At 37.2% G+C, this 22,777-nt stretch overlaps 1 protein-coding gene across 1 annotated transcript in view; it reads left to right on the top strand.

Moving 5' to 3' along the window:
- PCDH15 (protocadherin related 15) overlaps window positions 1-20,364 on the top strand; it is a 360,972-nt gene extending 340,608 nt beyond the window's left edge. Inside the window, 7 exon segments of the mRNA XM_057415611.1 lie at window positions 2,621-2,731; window positions 13,738-13,759; window positions 15,279-15,317; window positions 16,442-16,515; window positions 17,360-17,492; window positions 18,264-19,745; window positions 19,747-20,364. Coding sequence (XP_057271594.1) covers window positions 2,621-2,731; window positions 13,738-13,759; window positions 15,279-15,317; window positions 16,442-16,515; window positions 17,360-17,492; window positions 18,264-19,745; window positions 19,747-19,848 — 1,963 coding nt within the window. The 3' untranslated portion in view covers window positions 19,849-20,364.
- The last annotated feature ends 2,413 nt before the right edge of the window (window positions 20,365-22,777 follow it).

Below are 22,777 nucleotides of genomic sequence, written 5' to 3'. Positions count from 1 at the left end.
GAGGGCATGGAGGGGCTGGTATACATGTTTTACAGTAAAGCAGTTATAATCTGAATGCTACAATAGATGTAACATGGTGAGAGTTAAACTGTGCATTTTTCCTTTCTGCACTGCAGTTAGGAGTTAGCAAAGCACTATGTTAGTCATCATTTAAAAAGCGTATCCTACATGAAAAAAATAGCAGTCTGCCCGAGAGCACTTTCCTTAGTGACACCAGAAAAACAGCCAATGATAGCCATATCTTGATAGCCGCTGTGCGTTCTGTGGTTTATATTTACATCCAGTGTCTCCAAACAATTTGGGTCAAAGGAAAAAGTCTGTTTAAATGATTTTGAAAGAGCTTAACAAATTGTACTGTTGGGATGGCAGTGCATCTCAAAGCTGCTTTACTTCTCCCAAAATTGTATATAAAATTTGCTTCCAGTGAAATGCTACTGAACCAGTTCAACCTACAATTAGATGGTGATTGTTGTTATCTGAATTGCCTGTTTCTTAAGAAATCTAATAGCAGTATTTTTCCTGGACATCTGTTAGGTTATCAAAAGATTATCAATCTTTTTTAAGTTTTAAGGAATATGCCTAACTTCATTTCATTAAAAAAGTCACATTTCTGTTGTCTGGAAGTATGACTTGGAATAGGATTTATAGAAGACCAATGTGAATAAACTATACTTTTATGAAAAATGTGTCACTGAAGAGCGTCAAGGAAAATAAGAAGAGTTGTAGTGTTAATATCAACACCAAAAGTTGTCCTGAGCCTTGTGGTTTGTTTTCATATTGCACCCTTTTTTCTCCTTCTCAAAAGGAAATTCGATATTTTTCCTGATAGCATTCTGGCAAAGAAGGTGCTCCACTCTGCCACTGAGTGTAGAGATTATTGCAGGATAAATATAACTGTCATACAGCACATATGATGTTAAGATTTTCTCACTGATGAAACTTTTAAGGTGCTGTAGTCCATTTTTCAGTGCTTTCAGATCAGTGAACTAGATTTTGTAAAAAAAATAGTTACTGAAAAGAAAACGAATTTATAAAATTATCACTGTCGAAGTGTGGTTCAGTGCCTACATTTGACCTGTAAATAATCCAGAAGCTATCATTATTTTTTTCTATTAAGTAGTGTCTTTGAAATACATTATCCAGTACAGCCCCACAGGTAACTATAAATAATGTATTATTTACTAATCACAAAAGACAATTACGTTCTAAATAGTAACCAGAAGTAATACTCCTTCAGTACTGAAGATGTTCCTATAGCATTCTTGAGATATGTTAAAATTATGTGTAAAAATGCATCCTTAGTAGTCTAACAGTTAAAGAAATATCATCAGGTATATTCATGCCTTCATGCCTTTTGTGTGTGTGTGTGTGTGTGTGTGTGTGTGTGTGTGTGTGTGTGTCAGGGAGTTGTTTTCTCTAAGCCCAAAGCAGTTTTCTCTGCTGTAATTCATGTTTATGCTGACTGCAAAATTGTTTCAAGAGTATCACAAATAGCAGCTAAACACTGTTCAGCTCTGGAAATCACAATTCTTTAAACATGTCATTAATTCTGTAATTTTATGTGGGGAACAATTAAGTAGCATCTAGCTTAATGCTCCTGATAGGCTCACTGTTTAAGACAATTGTTGCAAGTAGAATTCATTTAACCTTCCTTTTTATCTCTTTATCTTTCTTTGCATAACAAAACAGATTCAAAGAGTAAGTACTTATTTTCAGTTTTGTTTCTAACAGCATGTATAGGAATTCTATCAGCCTACCAGTCTTTATTTTTAAGAAGAAGGGGTACTTGACATTTAGTAAGTGTTAGAGTTATGCAGAGTTAAAAAAATATATTTCCATGTCTGTGGTATTTCTCAAGCAAGCAAGTGCATATCAGGCTGGCATGCATAGAGATACTTCCCAAGGAATGATCAGGTATCAATCACCCTCAAAACCAAAACAAGGTAGATCAGTCATGTCACCTCAGTGGCGCTCCCCAAGTTACACACATGAGGGAACACAGGCTTTGTTTTCTAGATAGAAAAATAAATTTGTTTCATAGTGAATTTACCTATTTAAAAAAAAAAAAAAAGAGTACTATTTTCAGGAAAACTGTTAATTGAGACAGAAATTTCCCAGCCAGCTCTAATGAGAAAGAAGTCGTAAGTGATAACTTTAACTTTGCCAGAGACTTTTTGTGTGTTTAAAAGGACATTTTCTTGGCTTGAATGAAGCACTTGACCAAAAAGCTTACTCTCTCCATTGTTCGTCTTTGGCAGCCAAAACAGAAAAGTCTCCTAATGAGAAAAATGTCAAAGCTAGCACATATATTATCTCCTGGGAAATATTATTTTCTGCTGTTTCGGTGATATACTGCTTGGTCAGGAGATTCTGTCCAGGGGGAGTTCTGGGATGCCACCAAGAGATAACAAATACTAGAGAGTTGAAAAAAATCCAGAAACAAGATTATCACATTATTACTTTTCTTTAAAGAAGACAAAACACAGGGATGTTTTGAAAACTGCAGGGGAAAAAGCTAAAACCAACAAACAAAAAACAAAACAACATAGAAAACTTTATGCCTCTGCTTATGTTAGGGTTTCTAATCAGTATTTCTCCTTCCCTACGTGGCTTACCAAAGACGGCAAACTGAATGTGCCAAGACTGCAAGAATCCAGATGGCTTTACCAGCAGGCAAACCAGCAAGCGCCACTGCTAATAACCTCTATGAAGAGCTTGGTGACAACACCATGTAAGTATTGCTTGTGACAAATCAATAAAATTGTTAGTGACCAAAACCATAATTCACTTTCCAAGGCTTTTCTTCATGAAAGGGGGGTCTCAGACATCCAGGAAATAAATTGGATAAGTCTGTAAGGAGAGATAAAAGAGTTTAACCTGTTAATGGGGATTTCTTGTAGTGCATGGGGGACTCTAACAGGTTTTAAGTTGGAAAAAAACATGGTATAACCAGACGGGTTTTTTTCAAAAGGAGTATCCTAGAGCAGGCTATTGCTACCAGGGTGAGCTAGAACTGGGATCTTCTAGTGCCTTTGCAAATCCAGACCAGCACACCACATATTTCAAAGCTGTCGACAAAACATATCCAATGAAATTGCTGCCCCAAAGTCCCCATTTGCTATAGTAAGAAACATTCCCTGCCCATGGCAGGGGGTTGGAACTAGATGATCTTAAGGTCCTTTCCAACCCTAACTATTCTATGATTCCGATGAGTAAAGTGGATGTTTTTTGCTATAAATTTGAAACTGAATATTGGCATTAAAGTTAAAGAAACTATCAAAATAGAGAAATCAATGACAGTTCAGTGTATATATCTTTTACCTATTTACATGCTCTTAAAATAATAATATTGCAAATATGCCTTTCTTTTCATGGTTCTGTAAATCTGAAGTTTATGGACTACAGTAACAATTTAACTCTCAGCGTGAAGATATTACAGTGGAGAATAGCCAGTTAATAATTGGATCATGTGGGGTGTTGATAAGCTTGCCTACTTACTCATATATGTTTATATTTTAAAACCAAGTAACACTAAAAAGCATAGCATTAATAACATGTTTGGAGGCAGGTAGAGAGTGAGGTGCTGGTTTGGAAGATTGCCCAACTTTTGCTCTATTTTCAGTCATTATTTGTTTTGCTCAGAAAGTTGAAATTTTCCAGATGCTGTGACTGTGTTTGTAAAATGTTAAGGATGCATTACAGAGTGTACCACTGTTGCTTTAACTCTTGTCCATCTGAGCACAGTCTCTGCGTTTGAAATAATTCCAGAGCTTGAGCTTGTCTGCATAAATAGAGGATCTATGCTTGAAGCAAGAATAGCTTCTCCTTGCTGCTGAACTTCTTCCCATGCCTTTTGCTTGTTTGAAGTTTTAACTGCTTGGGCAGGAAGTGAGGAAAAAAGTATGTTTGACAGGAGCTTATAGTGACTATTGAATGTGAGCACTTCTGCTTGTGAACCACATAAGATCACATCTGTGCACTTCCACATACAGTGAGGTGCCCTGCTGGATAAAATTCCTGTTTATTTTGCATTTAAATAAATTCCTACTAAAATTAATGCAGTGATAATAAAGCTGACTATCTGTGGGAACTGGATATCCCAGTGAATGAATCTGCATTTTGTAGTGAAGAATACCTTATGCTAAACCCAGAACAAGCCTCATTGTGCTGGGTTTTTATCTGCAAAGTTAGGGTTTTTTATGTTTTAGTATGGCAATATAGAGGTGCAAACTTACAGATTTGCAGTATTGACTTTCAGGATTAGATTTATGTTCATTTTGACTAAAAATAGGTTTCATTGCACCAATAAAGGTGCCATATTTGGAATATTTTCTCTCAGACATCTTTGCATATAGGTAAGATATCCTCATATTCATCATGCTAAGGAACTGGTTAAACATAAGCTTGTAAAAATCCTCTACGACAAATTAATATACTTTGGATTTTAAAGAAAATAGTATGCTTCAATAAAAATAATTACAAACTTTCTTTTTTCTCTGTAAAATATTTGGTTTCAAGGCAGTGCTGTAACTTAGGAACTTATTATTTGGGAAATACCTTTTTTTTTTCATGAATTTTAATGCCATATTTCCTGTCTTTAGTTGTCCTAAGACAATCATCTTTCATTTAGAGTGCTGCCTTGTGTCTTGTTTTCTTAATTTGGTGTTTATAGCAAATGAAATGGAACTAAGTTCTTTAGTTTTAAATCTACCCTGTCTCATAATTTTCATTTTTCTCTGTCTTTGGATACGTAGGCATCAGTAAGTAAGCTCATTTCATTGTCTTAATATCTGTAGCTGGTAGAAAACGCTAGTTAATTATTCTTTCAGTAGTTCCCATTAAACCTTGCAATCCAAAACACATATTTTATTTGTCCATTGATCAAGTACAGGAAAGACATTTACTGTGAAATCTCAATAGTTCTATGCTTCTTTATCCTTTTCTTGGAAGCAGAGATGAAGTATGATTGCTGAACTTGAATGGTATTATTTCTAAAGCCGAATAGTTCTACTACCTGAAAAAAAAAAAAAATAGAAAAAGAAAAGAAATGCTGAATGCATTCTCAGAGGCTTGCTTTCAGTTCATAGACTGAAGATCTCACAATTGGATGCAAACAAAATCTTTCTTGTCTGCTATTTGCAATTCCTTGCAAGGCAGGTACACTTCTTTTGGTTTACACAAATGTGCTTCAAACTGGTGAGCTGATGTTTCTCATTGGTTCAAATACCTGTATATATCCAGAATAAGATTGTATGATAACCTTATCCTTGAAAGGCATCATGTGAAGCAAGGAGGAACCAAGAAGCTTTTGAAATAATCTCTTCCAGTAGCACAAAGGTTATGTCTTGCATGAGCCTTCTACTGGAGGGTTTCCTTCAAGTTCAGAATCATTTATTTCTCTCACCTCTAAATAGATTGAGCGTGCTTGACCAACCTCAAAGTATGCTGCTCTAGAGTAAAGGATTAATTTGTTAGGTGCGAGCAAATTCTTTTTCATACTGCTATTTTCTGCCCAAAATCAAGCCTTAGGCATACTGGGTTTTTTTGAGAAATTGAGTGGTTGGGGAGAGTTTATTCACTGGGATAAACCTTTGTGGCTTTGCTGAGTGTCATTCACAAATGGGAGAGTGATCCCTGTACTTTGTGCAGTGATTCTTCTCATTGGTCCTCTCAAGTCCCTGTGACCATTAGGGAGCTGTAGTTTCTCTGTGTGGGTAGTCTCCCCAGTCAAAACAAGAAACAGAAGGTTAGCAGCAGATGTGTTTCAAAACAAAATACAGGCCTCTGGGGGACTTTTACATATTAAATAACTTGAAGGAGATTTACTATCCCTTAATCAACCTCTATCCAGTATCTAGTTTTTAAATTTCTCTTCCAGTTTTGTTAGGGAATATTTAACCACTAGAGATTAAATTGCCATTAGTTTAGATTTGGTAGTATTTTCTGAGATATGAAAAAAACCAACACTAAAAAAGTTGGAACAATCTGACCAAGGGATCTAAAATTTCGCCTTCCAACATTCATGTAATCTTGGAAAACGTAGTTTTTCCCCTATTCCTTTGTAATAAAGCCTAACCCTTTTTTATCTGAAGAATATGACTCAAATTTTGGTAGAGACAAGGATTTTTAACTCAGAAGGTTTTGTGAAAATACTGGATGGCTCTAAGTTGCTAAAAATAGTTTTATGTGGTATTTTAATTTGTGTGTATGCAAAGAAGTCAGTGTTACACATGCTATACTTTAGCAACAGTTGCTTAACTGGAGAAAATAGGAAGGTTTTAAGTATGGCATTCAAATTGTGGAATACCAGCAATGGGAAGAGGTAGTGAAGCTATAAGTGAATTGTACAAAAGTGGAATTCAATCTTTGTACACCATTTCTGCCATAGCATTCCTTTATGCCATCAGGTGCTCACCATAGCCTGTCTTATAGATATGTTTAATTTTTCAGAGGGATTTTAGAGTAGGTGTTGTTGTTAAGACTGTATTCTTGGTTTGGGCTTAGGGTTTTTTTGTATCCGCATGCTAGAGAGCATGTTTATTTAGTTACAAAAACTTGTACATGGCAGCAATGGAAATGCATTTTTAGTCAATCTCATTGCTGACAAGCATAAACTTCTCTTTGAAAGGATAAGGGATTTGTTTTTAGCTGTATCTGACATTGGCCAATATCCTAAATTTGTCACAGGCTGAGGGGAAATACATTTATTTTTTCAGCTTCAGGTGAACATTAATTAAAGTAGGGCTCTAAAGGCATACTTTTGTAGCAGACAGTTTGGGGATATTGATTTTAAAATACTGTTTATCTCAAAATCAGCCTAGAAGCTTGTGGTATTAAAATATTTTAGGAAGGTAGGTTAATGAGGCACTCAGAGGTGCTAGATGAATCCCAGAAAATGGTGAGACCTACTTTTAGTGTAGAAGTTCAATGTAATCAAACTGCAGGAGTTTCTCATTTGGTTTAACATGGTACAGAGATTAAATTCATACACAGATTCATACTTCTACCTCTATATGAGTATCATGAATGCAAGAAAATCATGCCCAGCATGGTAATTCTTTTCGAATAAGTATCAGGAGGATGGTCTGAGTCTCCCATGCATATCAACTGACTGGCTTCAGCTCCCATTGCCCACCTCACAGAGACCCTGTAGCTCTGCACTTCAGGTATGCCCAGGTGCACCTCCTGGGGCCATGGTTTCACACCATGAGTTTGAATCACAGTTCTAATTTTGTGTATGACTTATGGCCAGTCCTTAAAAGGCAATGCAGGCACACTTAAACACTACCTAATCATACATGTGCTTGATAGAATAGCAGAGTTTTGATGCACAATTATAATAAATATATTTATCATAAAAATCCCTGTCAATATTCTGTTGGCTGTGTGCAGTATGGCACAGTCACACTGCCATCTGAATGATGGAAACATAATTATATGTACATAACAGTATACATACCATCAATCTCTCACAGACAAATTGTATCACATAACTGTGTAAATGGAGATAAGGTACAGTATTGACTGATACTTTAAAATCTGAGGGGTTATTTTAAGAAGAGGTTAACTTACTTTTGAACTCGCCAAGTAGCTGAAAACTTGTTTTAATTTTTCTTCATCAAGTTCTCCCTTAAAGAAGGTGTTAAAGTAAATGTCTTGCCCAGTAGTCTAGTAAATGTGATCTTTCTGTTGGATAGTAGTAGTTTGCTAGAAGTAATTTAATGTCTCTGATTCATATCATGAGTTCTTTTTTTTCTCTCTCATAAGTATCTATGTCCATGCATGTTTCCTCACATGTGATTATCTTCTTTTCTTTCAAGTCTTTTTCTTCTCTACCATTTCCAACAAAGCAGGGGAAAAAAGTCAGTCTTAGAAGAAGGAGACCGTCAAAGAGTTATAAGCAACTTTGCTTCCCGTGCTATTGAGGCTCACAAGCAATCTAATATCAATGGATCATTGAACAATAATCTTCCCAAATCTTCAAGTAACATCACTTTCTTATCTGATGAGAACCCATTAACTACTCAAAACCCACTATATATGGAAGGTATCACTCAAAGTCCTGCTGATGCTGGGTTTCTACGGAAAAGAAAAGATACTCTAGATACTCTTTCTCCTTCAAGACTAGTCTTGAGAGATACCTCTTTAGGAGGCAGTCACCGTGCGTGGACAGTACCAACTCATATTACTAAGAGACATGCGCCTGGTTCTCTGAGTAGGCCAGTTATTATGGACCCCATTCAGTGGCAACAGGAAAGACTCAAAGCAGAGAAGGAAGGAACTGAAAATCTGCATAGCAGTGTGGATATTAGCAGTCCACTATTTCAAAAAATAAGTGGCCCCAAGTTAACTGTAAAAGAGAAGGCGAGACAGTTTGAGCAGCAGGCTTTGCAGGAAATGAAGCAAGTGAAATCTCCTGATGTGAAATCCATCCGATCACCAACACAGAGCATCTGTTTCCAAGAAGGAGAGAATGTGCTAGAGCAGTCTCCTAAAAGCATGGTTGCTTCTCCTTGCCTTCGCTGTTCTCCTCTGTCCTCTCCAACACCTTGTGCTGAAGTAGTTGAACCAGAGACCTCCAAGGTCCCCTCTGTAATCATCACTCACCATGATTATCCTGAAGAACTTTCTCCTCCACCAACTCGCAAACCAACTCCTCCATCTTTTAGGATAAAGAAATCAGTTTGCCAAAGTTTTCTAGCTCCTCAGACCAAAGAAGTTATAGAAAGCATTCCAGACCCACCTAAGATTCCCCCACCCCCACCTCCACCGCTGCCACCTCCACCGCTGCCACCTCCACTGGCACCACCACCTCCATCCCCTCCTCTGTTGCCACCACATACTCCACCTCCACCCACAGTTTCTCTTTTTAATTCTTCTTCATCTCCTCTTAACACCCAGAACCTCTTCCCCGCCAAGCATACAAAATCCCCTGCCAAACAGCCAGCTGTACCACCACCAGCCACAGTGCCAGAGCCTCCTCCCCGTAGGGAGCTGAAAGGTATTCTTAAAAACATTCAGAATTTAGCAGCAATTGAAAAGTCGGTGGCCAATATGTATAGCCAAATAGACAAAAACCACGTTCTGCCCAAGCACGTTTCTAAGCTCAAACCGGTTACAACACCAGAGCTGCCAACTCCAGAAGCTGTGGCTGACCACAACCAGCAGAATGGCAACTTGAGCTGTGTTGTGGAGGAGCTTGAGAAACGCTTTCCATCCCAGTCGACAGCACTGTAATATTTACAGTTGGATGTTTTCTGCATGTAACATTTTGAGTGAGATGACTCTAATGCAGCACATGGTATCTGCCTCAGACTATCTAGACATTCAGACTTTTTCCCTTTCTCTGCTGTATATCACTACCTAATCAGTCCTAATCCCAAACTGCGAGCCATTGTCTTTCCTGTTTCTGAAATCTGTAATGTATAATAGTTTTACAAGTTGTTTTCTCAGAGGTACATCTTGCGGTTCTATGATACTGGTTCTTAGCCTGTATACCAAAAATGCTTGGGAAAAACTGTCCATTTTTACCCAAGGATTTGTCACAGACAGCAGAGGGCTTGATACTGCTTAGTGTTAAAGCAGTCTTCACTGTAGGCAATACCAGTAAGCAGAGTGATTTTTCTACACATGTAATTGGAATCTCTTCCTTTGCCCATAAAATATACCACCTGGGAGGAATCTTACTGTTAAATATTGGATGTCAAAGAAAGCAAGCACCTGTAGTAAGCAGGCTCAGCAATAGTGAGACAGAGTTATTGCAGTAATGCATCTTCATATTTGTGGGAGATGACGCAGCACTCTGTTATGCTGGCATGCTTTCTTTCACCTCACGTTTGCATCTCAAGTCAGAAGAAAAGTTTTGTCTTGATTTGTCAGTAAACCTGGCTGTCTTCTCTCCTGTTATCTATGTTTTGCCTTCCATTGCGTTTTTTATATTGTAACTGCATGTTAAAAGTTTTTATTTTGAAAATTTCTTTAATGTACAAAGCATTTGTCTGTTTTTTATTTTGCATGTGCATGTTTTTGGTGTCTCTTTAACTTTCATGCTAGTTTGCCATGAGCTTCACAGAGGAAACATCTTGTTTAAATTGTAATAAAGTCACTCTGATTAGTGTCACCAAATGAAGAGTTTTGAAGTACTTGTACTTTACTTTTTGCTCACAGTCATCTAAATCAGATCTTTACATTAAATATCAAATATAGTAAATTAGCTCTTTTGGAAAAAAAATGAAAGTGGTAAGCAAAAGCAGTTTTGTCATGTAAAGGAATTTTAGTTTTAGTATTTTGTCAAAATTGAAAACATTTGTGTTTAGTATGACAATTTTAAAAATCATATTAGGAAAGGTGGATATTACATACTGAAGAAAAATTAAAAATCTGATTCAGTATCAAATGTCATAAATCTGAGCAAAAAGGTAATTGATTATTTATCAGAATGTCTAGAGATACTCAGCATTTCCATGGTGCTTGGCTTTTTCTCTTTTATCTTTTTGTTTGCTTGTTTGTTTAAATCTGCAGTTAGGACATGTGTGGATGCTTCAGCTGGAAACTGCTGAAGGTAGTTTCTCTCTCTTTGCCCCAGAGCCAAACTCCATGAACTCCATCACACAAGTTTCACTTACATTAGGATTTTTCTTTACTTAAAACTCTTGTTGGGCTAAACTGTAGTTCCAAGACATGTGTATGTATGAGGGAAATGATGACTGATCATAACATTTTTTTTGTAGCAGAATCTGTATAATTTATTAGATGCGCATATGTGGAATACCTGCTAATGATGCTAAATTCTCCAAGAGCGGCACAAATGCAGCATAATGTCAAAGTTCAGCAGTTATTAAGTAGAGAAACTTTCAAGAGCCAGAATTGGAAGATGGCTTACATGTTTACTTCCTTCTGTGTGTCTGCTATGGTCCTGCCATGCAGACAATGGGACAGTGGAAAGTGTGGAGAGATGAGCATGAGATATTACTGTGCTAAGCATGTTCATAATGGATCAGCCCTTAAGGGGATCTTGTAGACCCATATCAAATGTTTCTGTGCAGTTCATTGGATCACTACTGAAATGCAAGACAATTATGACCTGATTTTGCAGTGTGCAGTGTCATGCAGCAAACCTGCAAGCGTTTAACATTAACACCAATGAAGTTATTCAGCTGCAACTGTTTCTGGCATTCCTTAAGCCAAAAGAATTGATGTCACATGAGCTCCTTTTCAAATATTTAGTACCATCAGTCTCAGAAGAGTCGGGGGGGGTCGGGGTCGGGTCATGGTGATCATCTCTTTACTAATGAGGAACACCTACTTCCTCTATCTGAAAACCTTTACTAAGTCAGAAAATTTACAAAACCCAGTTTCATTTTTTTCTGGAATTAATGCAACCTTTGCTCTCCTGCTGATTTTTTAATAGCCTTTGCTAAAAAATTATTCTGTTAGACCGAGAAAGAAACTGTACCAAGAGCATGTATTTTTAACCTAACCCAGGGAAGTTCTGTCCCATTGAAATGTCTGGATGCTACTGCAGTTCTGCAGCGCTACAAAACATACTATCCAATATAGTAGTTGGTGAGAAGTTGAGCGTATATAAGTGTATTGACCTGTCTTCAGGTTAATTAGGGTCAGACATGACACTGGATATATTTCTCATCTTTTCATCATGGGTTTGACTGGGCTTAGTTCTGAGCAGGAGCAGAGATTGCATCAGTGGAGAGTGCTTCTTTGCAAACCTGTTTGCAAAGCTGAAATCAAGCAATAGGATAGCATTACTCATCTCCCTTCCAGAATCTTTCAGTTTCAGCTATGCACTGCAGGAAGCCTCCATCTTAAGAGTTAGGGCAAATTTGTAAGCAGTTGTGTCCTCTGAGTACTATCTGTAGTATTTAGGGTTACAATGCTTTTGCTTTTAGTATGAAAACAGACAGGAAGTATGAAATAGCAAATGCCTACTGGGATGTCAATAATTTGGAAAATTGTTGCTTTAAGAAAATCAGTCCCTTTAACCTAGGTTAGCAATACAGACCTGTGAAAGGTTGTTGGCAGATTTTGTACGTCTAATTTCATTCTTGTTTTATTTTTCATGTTAAGTACCACCGGTGTATACTAGCTGTCATATTATCCTACATTACCATAGGCACTATGTCCTTGCTTCCCATTTTGCACTGAAGATTTCTCTGACTGACTGCAGTGAAGTCTGGCTGATAAAGTTTATCCAGAAGCAAGTCTTCCCTTGGTAGAGTGTTTTAATTACTTCCTGGAAACAAATTATGTTGGTTTGACCTTTGCCATTTTGTCAGAATAGGTCCTTGTGCTGTATTGAGCGAATGGGTATTTTTTGTCTTTTGATTTTTTTTTTTTTCCTCTAATCGTGGCCATACAAAAATATAATAGAAGTATAAGCATCTCTCAAAACACAGCACAGTGCTATTTTTAAGTAAGTTGAATTCCAAATTTAATTAGAATTACTTATGCTTTTAATCTGCAAATATGGTGACTACTTGAGAGCAATTAAGAATAATAGGCTTACTTGTCTTCTGTGCAACACAAGACCTTCTTTATCTGAAGATTATGTAGGCAATATGGAAACTAAGCAGTGTTCCTCAAGTGGGCTTTGAAAAGTTACAGATGATTTTTCAATGATAAATCTTCATTTCAGTTGTTCATTAGTTTATATTATATGGGCAACAGCATTAATTTAATGCTAATAATCAATTCCATGTGCTGAATATTAATAGTAAACTTCATAGATGGTGATCTTAAAGAATAAAAGGACTTCTACTCTGTTCTTTATTATTTACTCCAGTGTAATTAAAGACTTTCTGTTGACTGCTGTATGTGTACTAGGTTAAGCTCAACATAATTTTCAACATACCCTTTCTTTCTTTAGAAAAAAAGAACAAAGAAAAGCTAAGCTTATCCTTAATAATAATGCTAAGACCTAAATTTTTGTTCCCTAGTTTTGTCTAAGCAATTTTAATCTTCTGTCACAAAATGTAAAAATAGAGAACTTGATGGACACAATTGCATTTGCCATGCATATGAATGGCTCCAAGAAAAGGAATTAAAACAACAGAAAACTTCCAGTAAGATCAAAAGCATAAGGCCTTTGGCAAAATAATCTTAGATAGCAAAAATAATTTAACTCCCTCCTGCTGAGCAAATGTTAGGAAATGTGTAACATTTCTACATTACATTCTACAAGAAATTAGTAATAGAAGCTCCAGGCTAATTTCTGGTAAGTCCTGAGTGAATACAGAAAGTCCAGAAGTAGAAGAGAAACTGGTTTACTGCTTAAGCAGATGGGTGAAATAACACAGTCTCTTTGTAGATGGTCTCTGTAGGTCTCTGAGGCAACAGAGAGGTTGATTGGGCAGGATGTCTGTCACAGGAGCACAAGGAAAGCCAAACACAGCATTCACCCCTTTCCCTTTGTTGAGTTCCACAGGGTGCACTGGCTCTCTGGCTTTTGGGGATTGGGAATTTCTTCTCATTCATTTGTAATCTAAAGCAAGAAAAGATCCTAAAGATTCACTAGCCTTTTTCATGCAATGACTCATGTCCAGAGCAAATCTAAATGAAAACATTTTTTGTATTTCTAGATACATATTTCTTTTCTTGCTAGTAATATTTGTAATTACATTATCTTTTCACCTCTCTCCAGAAAGAATGGCAGTGTGCATCTTTATGTAGTCTCACAGAAGTATAACTAATTTTTTTTTCTTTTTTTTTTTTTACTTCTAGGAGAGGATATGCACAGCAAGAGGTAAGGCTGTTCCCCAGTTACATTTAAAATATTAATTGCATCAGCATACTTTTCCCATACAACCTACGTTGTGAAACTTATTGCTGCTGGGTGTTTTAGAGACAGAAATATGAAGTGGTTCACTATTGCGGCACAAATGTAACTTCCAGGCTAGGAGATGGCTATTGCTGCTTGACAAACTGCCAAAAGCAGTTTGCCACGGAATTCCCTCCATGCCTGCTCTGTTTTCTTATGACACGCCACTGCCCGCTGTTACAGGTTGGGTAATGGACTGCATAGATCTTCTCAGTAACTCAGTGTAGTCTGCTGTTCTCACAACATCTTTTTCTCCAGCAATAAATAGCACAGAGAGTTTCTTTCAGAAATCTGAGCAAACTCACTTAATAATTGGAAAGTTATCTAAAACACATTTCAGACATAAAGGCTGACATTTAGTGCTGAGAGCTAGGTCAATTTTACTAACCTTAAGAAGTGTATCTGGAGCTCCTTATTCGGTAGTGTCTTGCAAATTGCAAGACTTCTGTTGTTCTGCTGTGATTTTTCCTTCCTTTGCAGAGTTGATTTGTGTATCTCAGTTTGGATACAGAATATCCCTATCTCTCAGGGCCTGCTTTTGGCCGAGAAACTCAATATAGTGCCATCAAGTTTTGGGGGGGGGGGGGTATGGAGACAATACCAGAACTTGGTTTTCCTGATTGATTTTCCAGAGTAAATCTGATTCTAATTTACAAAACAGCAAGCGCTGTGCATTGGTCTGCAATTTGCAGAAAGCTGGAGACTAATTAATAACATGACTACCAAAAATGACCTGTGTTTAGCTGTGACACACCTGAGAACAGCCATATCATCCTCCATGCAGCCTGATGAGGTGTTTTCCCTCATGTGAACATGCTTTTCTCATTGTGTGCTGCATAAAGAAAGAAATCACACATAAGATGTAGAGAAAACAAGTGAGATAATCCTTCACTGTCTTACTGGTATTGAGAATTAAAGTGTATTTGTGGTTGCAGAGTACTCAGTTAAAAGCCACAGAAGTATCTGAGAATAGATAGAGATTTAAAGTAATGGTATTGCAGTAGAAGCTTGGATAAGAAATCAAATCACTTCAGGTTTTTAATGGCTAAATCACTGACATTGCTGCAGATTCCCATGGATTTGCTTTCAACCTGTTGTGGATAATTTTTGTCTGCCGTTGTCTCCCTGCTGTCTCCAACATACACCACATGATAGTTTTCTTGGGCCTTGATAGAGGTTAAGTTGAATAATTTAGATAATCACCACATAAATTGGGAATTTGATCTTTTTGTTAGGCAAAAGTAATAGTGGACTGTAAAGTTATTTTATTACATCAGGTGCTTAGCAGTGTTCTACTTCTTACTTAGTATGGAAGTACCCAGGTGACTACTGTACAATAAACACCTGTGATTTTAGGATTTCTTTCCATTCTTAACTCAAACACAAATTACCTGCATCCTAATTACTGCTGCCTGATTAACCCCTTTCTGATTTTTTTTTGTAGCAACAGCAGTTGCTGAGACCTTCTCTTCTCAGACCAGAGGTACCTCTATTTTTTATTTCTTAATTATTCTGTAACTTCTTTACTGGCTTTTACATAATTTCCTAATAAAAAATTGTCTTAAATAATGTTTTTCCCTGACTGTTAGATAAAAAGGAAAGTCCCAACATTGTTATCATGTTTATATAAATACCTCAAATTTACTGCATCTTTGTATTTTCCCCTTGAGCATTTTTCAGCTGCTCCCATAGACTTGGATCCCGCAGACTAAAAGCTTTCCTAGTTTCATGTCCAGATTCACAGACAGAGTAATTTCCTCACTGTCTAACTCAGTCTATTTTTGAAGATGTCAGTCAACTGATAATTGATTATTGTACCTTGAGATGAACTAAGCAGTTGGTCTGTCAGGATAATGGAAGCCTTAGGACACTGCTCTGAAGTGCAAAGGCAGGTCTGAATTATAAACCAGGTACTCTTTATTTCAGATCTTTTAGATGCAGTATCGTTTCCAGAATAAGCAATAGAGCAAATGTAGCTTTTGTGACACATTGCTATTGATGGTATTTTTGTGGTACAGAATAGTGATAATTTCTGCAGTCATTATAAGTAATTACAATGAGATGCTCTGACACAACTTTTCATTGGACAGAAGGCAAACCTATAGGAAGCTGTGAGATAGAGGCAACATGCATGCCACTTTTGTAGGATACAAAAAAGTACTTAGCTTAGTCCAGTGCTGCTCATGATTGTTGATGTTTGAGAAAACATTTTAAGAGTCCTGGCAAGCAATGTAGGTAAAATAGCCCTAATCTTTCAATGCAGTTTTTTCCTTTGAGAGGTGCAAGAAGTGACAGTGTGTTTTCAGAGTCTATTCCAGTTACTGAATGAGGGTTTTGTACAGGATAACTGAGACAGTGTCCCAGAACCATAGTACCGTCTGCATTTAGCTGATTTCAGACAGTTACTCCCAGAGAATGCACAACAGAGGGGGTCATTTAAAGCTCCTGTAGGCTTCTCATTATGGCTTTTGACAGTTTTAAGTGTTCCTCAGATTATTAATTTTTTTATTTTGCTTGTAGGCACTTTAATATACTTTTCTATGCTCCTCTTTCATCAGTCATTGTTGTGTGTAACTGTGCATTCACTCAGTGTTTCTGTTTTGACAGGAGTTAAGTATGGAGTCTGGAATTGATCCAGGACAGGAATACTATGGGCAAGATTACTACAGCTATGAGCATGGGTATATTTTAATTTTTCCTCTGTGTTTCTGAAAATGCTGTTTTCCAGGTTGGTGATACTTCTTTTTACAACATGTAATCTGGAGATTTCCCTTCACCTCAGGATTACTTTAATCTTTGTGTCCACGAAGTCATGCACTGACAACAAAACTATTTTTAAAAGTTAAGGGGGTGTTGTATAAATCCCTGCTTCTTTAGGAATCTATTATGCTTGGAGAGTGTATACCCCAGGTATCATGATGGTTTCATATTCACTTTTTTGTTTACATATTTCTGCTGCCTTGGAAATAAATTTCCATCATCTCCTTCCCTTTTGTGGCTCACCAGCCTGAGTACAGTAACTACTCTCTGCTCACAATTCCCAGCCACTGTCTGGCCTTTTATGTTTATGTATAAAAATTTCATCCTGCCTTGTTCTGATAATGCCCATCTGATTGAAAGCACTTTAAGGATTATTGCTGTTCTTACAAGCTTGCAGAAATTCTCCAGAACTGATCCCAGGGAACTTGCTCTTTCATTCCCTAATTATAAAAAGGATCCTCCAAAAATCAGGTCTAGTGATCTGTAAAGAAGGTCACTGTAGTTGGGGGATTCTGGGCTGATCCCAAAGACACCCTCATGTCACCTTGTAGTTTTCATGGGCTTCTGGGCAATTGCAATAAGAAGAGGTTTTGGATTGTGATACCACTAAGGAAAAAAGAATAATAATCTTTTCAAAGGTAGAGAGAAAAGTGAGCAAATAAATTCTTGTCCTTTGGGGATGTGAACATGTGCATTTGTTGCTGTGTGTGGAGACACGTGAACACATTGGTGCACATTATGAAAAGAAAATGGTGGTTTTGCCAGGTATGAACTGCCTCAGTATGGTAGCCGCCGCCGACTGCTGTCTCCTTCAGGGATGTACGATGAGTATGGGGAAGTCATGGTGGAGAATGATGGTGGCTACTACTATAGTCCACATGGATCGACAGCAGAAGAGGTAAGTAGCTCTGGTGTGTTGATTCTACCTCTGCAAAAAAATGGACCATTAAACTTTTGTCAGATATATTTTGTAGTTGATTAGAAAATTGCATTCTGTATATACCTAATAAGCAGTTCTTCCAATGCTAATCATTGCTTGCCCTTCTAATGACTGGTAAAGTTTGTGTCAGCACCTCTTTCCCTTTTTCTAGAAATAAGAAGGAATTGCAAAGTTTCTTTTAATAGCCACGTCTATTTTTCCCTCAATGTAGATTTCGATTGCAAAGAAAAATCCTCATAGCCTTAGCTAATATCATTTTATATTGTTAACCAAATGGTGTATTACTAATATTCAGCCTATAACTGGTGATTTTCCACTGAGAAAAGCAGTCACCTGAACTCATTTATCATAAAGTTCACAATTGAATGCAAAGAAATTTTAAAATGTCAGTGGCAGCCAGGAAAAACTTGACATAAATGTTCCCTTCTTTAAAATCTGATTTTCAGAAATACGACACTCTAAATCTATGGCTTTTAATTAAATGAGAAGAGATAACATTTCTGAGCCAGTACTTTTCCCTGTTGTAGAATAAGGTAGTTATGTAATTGCAGCCTATTCTGGAAGTATAATTTTCCCCATAACTTTGGTAAAAAGCTATTCTAAACAGGTAAGTCAGTTTTTATGCTGGGAAAAGTGTTGCATTTGTTCCAACTGATTTATCTTCGGGTACAAGTTTTCACAGTAGCTATCTTTCAAATTGTAATCAAGTTCCATTTTCCTAATTTGCAGGGGATGAGTCAAGGCAGAGGTCCTTCAAGCAGAGGTATAAGCCAGAGAGCAGGGGCTCAAATAGAAGGTAGACCTTTAGGTGGTGGGATGGATCCTAGACATGGAAGAGTATACAGGACCAGCCAGGGAAAAAGGAAACTAAAAGCAGTGATGCATTTAAGTCGCGTAGCAGTCAGTGCTCACAAAACAGTAGGAAAAACTGAGTCTGCTCATTCTCCATGGAAGAAAGCAAAGATATTCCCAATGATTCTGCATAAAGTGAAAGGTGGTAGGAAAGATTCAAGTTATGCCAAGTTGATGTCAGCTCGCCAAGTGGACGGTGGGAAAAGTATGATTATCAGGGGGAGTTACTTTCAGAAATCGACAGATGACAGGCCTTCGATGAGAAAACTTAATCACGTGTTAAAACGCATTAGTGTCTCCAGAAAATTTCAAGAGCCTATTAGCAAAGATTTAGTGTATGCAAGAGGAAAAGGAGAGGAAGAATATGAAAGAGATGAAGCAAAATCAGGAGTTTCAATAAATATCACAGCAGAGAGTGAACATGAGGATAGTGATTATGAGAAGAAGAAAAAGAAGAGAAGAAAATACACTTCAGATGAATCATCGGTGAAAAGTAGCAGCTCTGGCTCAGAGTCAGAAGATAAAGACTACTTGAAAATTACTCTGGACCAAGATGAAGCCACTGAAAGTACTGTGGATTCGGATGAAGAAACTGGGCATGATTTTGGGGATTCTGATGATGACTCTGAATCCAGCTCTAGCAGTGAATCAGAGGAGGACTCATCTGAAGAGGAGGATGATGAGGAAGACTCTGAGAGTGATGAAGATGGTAGCCTGTCAAAGAGCTCATCTACACGAAGTTCATGCAGCAAATCAGGGAGTAGCAGGTCCAGCAGTAGAAGAAGCACTGAAAGGTCCAGTATAAAAAGTAGGGAAGGTAGCTCTTGTGGCAGAGTGAGGCAATCCAGCCATAAATCAAGTATTAGCTCTAATGTATCAGGTAGTGAAAGGGAGATGAGCTACAGGAAAGCTTCAGGATCCAGCTATAAGAGCAAAACTTCTTCTGCCAGCCTTGAAATAGAAGAAACAATAGAAGAAGTGTCAGAAGAAGATGAACAAGTGGATGTTGAGCAAGTTAGTGCAATACCTGATGAGATAGCAGGTAACTCAAATAAGGCAGTTTCTGAGACATCCGCCAATGCAAAAATGTATGCTACTAAAGAGGACAAGAAAGGAAAATCAGCTGTTAATGGTAAGGATAGTGTAGGTGAAAGCACAGAAGAGGCTGATACAGATGCTAGTGGCAGGGAGGAAGCTATCAGTAAGAATGACTCTTCTTGTCTAGAAAGTGAAATCAGTGTTACTTCCAAAGGAACTAAAGTGACAAAAAGCACAAATAGTGCCACTTCTGGTAAAACCACTACTTCCCCTGAGTCTGAGAATCAAAGTTCTGACACCAACACAAAAAGAAAGAAAATTAAAAAAAAAGATGTCCCAGGAAAACAGTCAGTCCCAGTCAGATGAGACCCTGGATACTGCCATTACAGAGTCAGAGACTGCTGGTGATTCTACATCCTTTTAAAAAGGAGCGACAGTAGGTGAACATTTTGCAGTGAAGAATGATCTTGTTTGCTGTGCCTTCTGTGTGGTCTTTCCTAAGAAATACACACTTGACTAAAGATAGACAAAAAGAAAATGTTAAAGCTTATTGCTTCAGCATTTGAATCCTGTCTTAAGGATGAACAGTATAAAACCAAATTAATGTAATTCCTCTGAGACCCTACTCAGGTATACTTAATGGTAGATATAGAAAAATTAATTTTCATTAAGCAGTGGCATGAAGAATTACTTCTTTTTCTCTGCTAGCTTCAGTAATGTGGTTAAAGAGGCATTGCGTTGTTTCTTAGCTTTAATCCTTTTTGAATCGTGCACATTCTGAAGTGGCATTGCATTTTGCTTTAGCTGTAATGGATAGCTTGGTGAACCTGATGGCACAACCTTATTAGGGAGCCTGTGTTCATGCAGGTTGTGTCTGTCACAAAATGGAATGCTGCGGGAAGGAAAAAGGGCAAAAACTGGAATTCAGTGAAGAACAAGAATGAGGATGGAGGATGAAAAGACTTAAAAGTCATACATGGTTTCACTTTATGTGAAGCCATACAACATTCCCTTCATACAACATTTGCTAATCTTCAAATGAGTTCTCTGCTGTAAATATTAGCCCTGTTTGCAGGGAAGACAACTGAAATTGCAGCAAAGTAATGCTTCTGAAACTGCAGAGCGTTACTAGCAGAGCTGGGATTAAACTGTTTCTGGGATTCAGATTTCAGGTACCAGTGGTGTACAAGACAGGAATGCAGAGGTAGGTGAGCAAAGTGAACTCTGTCAGAAAAGGAAATGGATTACATTGCCAGTATCTGTCCTTCCCACCTAACAGTACAGTGATTTTATTATTTTTTTAAACATCTGTTTAAAAGTTTGACATGTATAACAGCAAAGTGTTGCTGAAGGTAACCATCATCTATGTTCTATATTTTGGTATTTGCCTTTTAAAATTCAATATCCTGCAATATCTGATGTCATTCAATAGAGGAATTTTGTAGTGCTTCCATTAGCACAATTCAACTCAGAATGAGCATGATTGCATAGGAAGGACCTGCGTTATTGACAGCGCAAGTGGCCTTTTCCTTTTCATGTAATAAGCAAACTTTGAATGATATATCCCTGATAGAGCTCTTACCAGTGCTGTCAGCATACAGTTTGTAAGCTTTGTATATCAACAAGCTATCTGTGCTTTATTTACCCACAGCCACCAAGTTGTTTCACAACCACTAGATTTACACAAATAAGCCATAAGAAGCCTAAATAAAGTTAAAGCTTTGAGCCAGTATTGGATTAGTCTTGTGAGTACTTTAAAGGTATTACAAATTCTGGCATATGCACCAAAGCTCTGCCATAAAGTCTCTGTTAGATGGGGGAGAGAAAAATGTTTGAATTTTTAAGGAACTTGAACCTGCGGTGGAGTTACCTTGGCAGGACAGCTAGTGTTCAGCTGCAAAGCATGATAGTAATTTTAAAACTACTGTCTTTAATTCCAGTTGAAATGTGAACTAGATTTATGATTGCTTATCTAACTTTTTCATTCCCACATGACACAGAGTTGTCACTGCACAGAGTGTTTTAACATAAATCCCATTTGAACTACTCAGTCTTTTCATCCACCTGAATATATCTGTGTGAAGAAAATTGCATGTCTTTATCAGGAGTAAAAGAGTATAGGCATCTAAATAATTTGTATGAAGTATAACTTCTCAGAAGCTTAAGAGTAATCACCACTGTTTGTACTTTGCATGATTTTCTTTCTCTAAAAACTGGCTTTTATTGTGTGCATGTGTATGTATTGCAGTGGAGTTAACTGTGATGGTATCTGCTGCCTTAGTGAAATAACAGTATTTTCATTATTAATTCAAGAATCATAGTAGCTTGTTTCAGTCTACTGAAAGGAAGCATTTATTTTAAAAAGATCAATTATAAATTAAAATAAGTAGTGTGTTTTGTGGAATCATTATTAGTACAAAGTCCCAGCAACATGGAAATAATTTACATTAAGTCTTTTAAAAAATATAAAAATTACGTAAAATCTAAAGTCCCTTTTCTCAACCATCTCCCATTTAACAGCAAAGATTCCACTTCATTGGAGCTGGCACAAAGTCTTATATCAAGTTTTTCTTTTTTTAACCAGCCAATTTTACAAACATCGTGCCTGAGAATTTCCCTTGTGCAGGTCCCAAGGTCTTTCTCTGCTTGATGTGTTGTGCATATAAAAAAGACCTGCTCAATGCCATTTCTGCACTGAATTTACAATGTAGTAATGCTCTGGAAGAAAACTGCTAAGGCCATCCTAGCATTGACCCGTCAGTACAGAAGTTTCTTAGAAGTCATTTACACAATGGCTTCATCATCAGTGCCTTCTAGTTTCTGTTAGACAGGGTTATTAATCTAGTTGTTTTTCTTTGTAAGACAAACTGAGACACTGCTTTGTCAAAATATGACTGGCTTACTATCTTGTATTACTATTGTGATAAACAGAAGCTTTCTTTCAGAAAGTAATTTCTCCATTCTCAGGATTCTCCAATGAAGGTGCACTTCGACTTGACTGGAGCACAGCTGAATGCATCTGTAGAAAACAAAAAACCAACAACAACAAAAACCCAAAACAAAAAAACCCAAAACAAAAAAAAAAACAAATTTGTAACTACTTTCCAAATCTGACCAAAACCATCAGTTTTTATACACTCTGTCTTGCATTATGCTGTTCATAAACTAACATGGATTTATCAGTCTTACAACTTTTTGTACAAAGCATTGTTTGTGTGTTCAAGCATTAGGTATATATGATAGAGGCACACAGTGGTAATCAAAACAATTAAGAAAGATCTATGTACAAGCTAAAAGGAATGGTACAAAAGACCAAGTTAATAAAAGTTCGTATGAGTCTCTAGATGAAAGAC

The sequence above is a fragment of the Pezoporus wallicus genome, unplaced genomic scaffold (genome assembly GCF_028554395.1).
Source record: "Pezoporus wallicus isolate ANWC-B61680 ecotype Strahan unplaced genomic scaffold, APGP_CSIRO_Pwel_v1 contig_736, whole genome shotgun sequence".
In the NCBI taxonomy this organism is placed as follows: Eukaryota; Metazoa; Chordata; class Aves; order Psittaciformes; family Psittacidae; genus Pezoporus; species Pezoporus wallicus.
The sequence above is the reverse complement of the archived record's forward strand: the minus strand, read 5'-3'. Positions and strand labels throughout refer to the sequence as shown.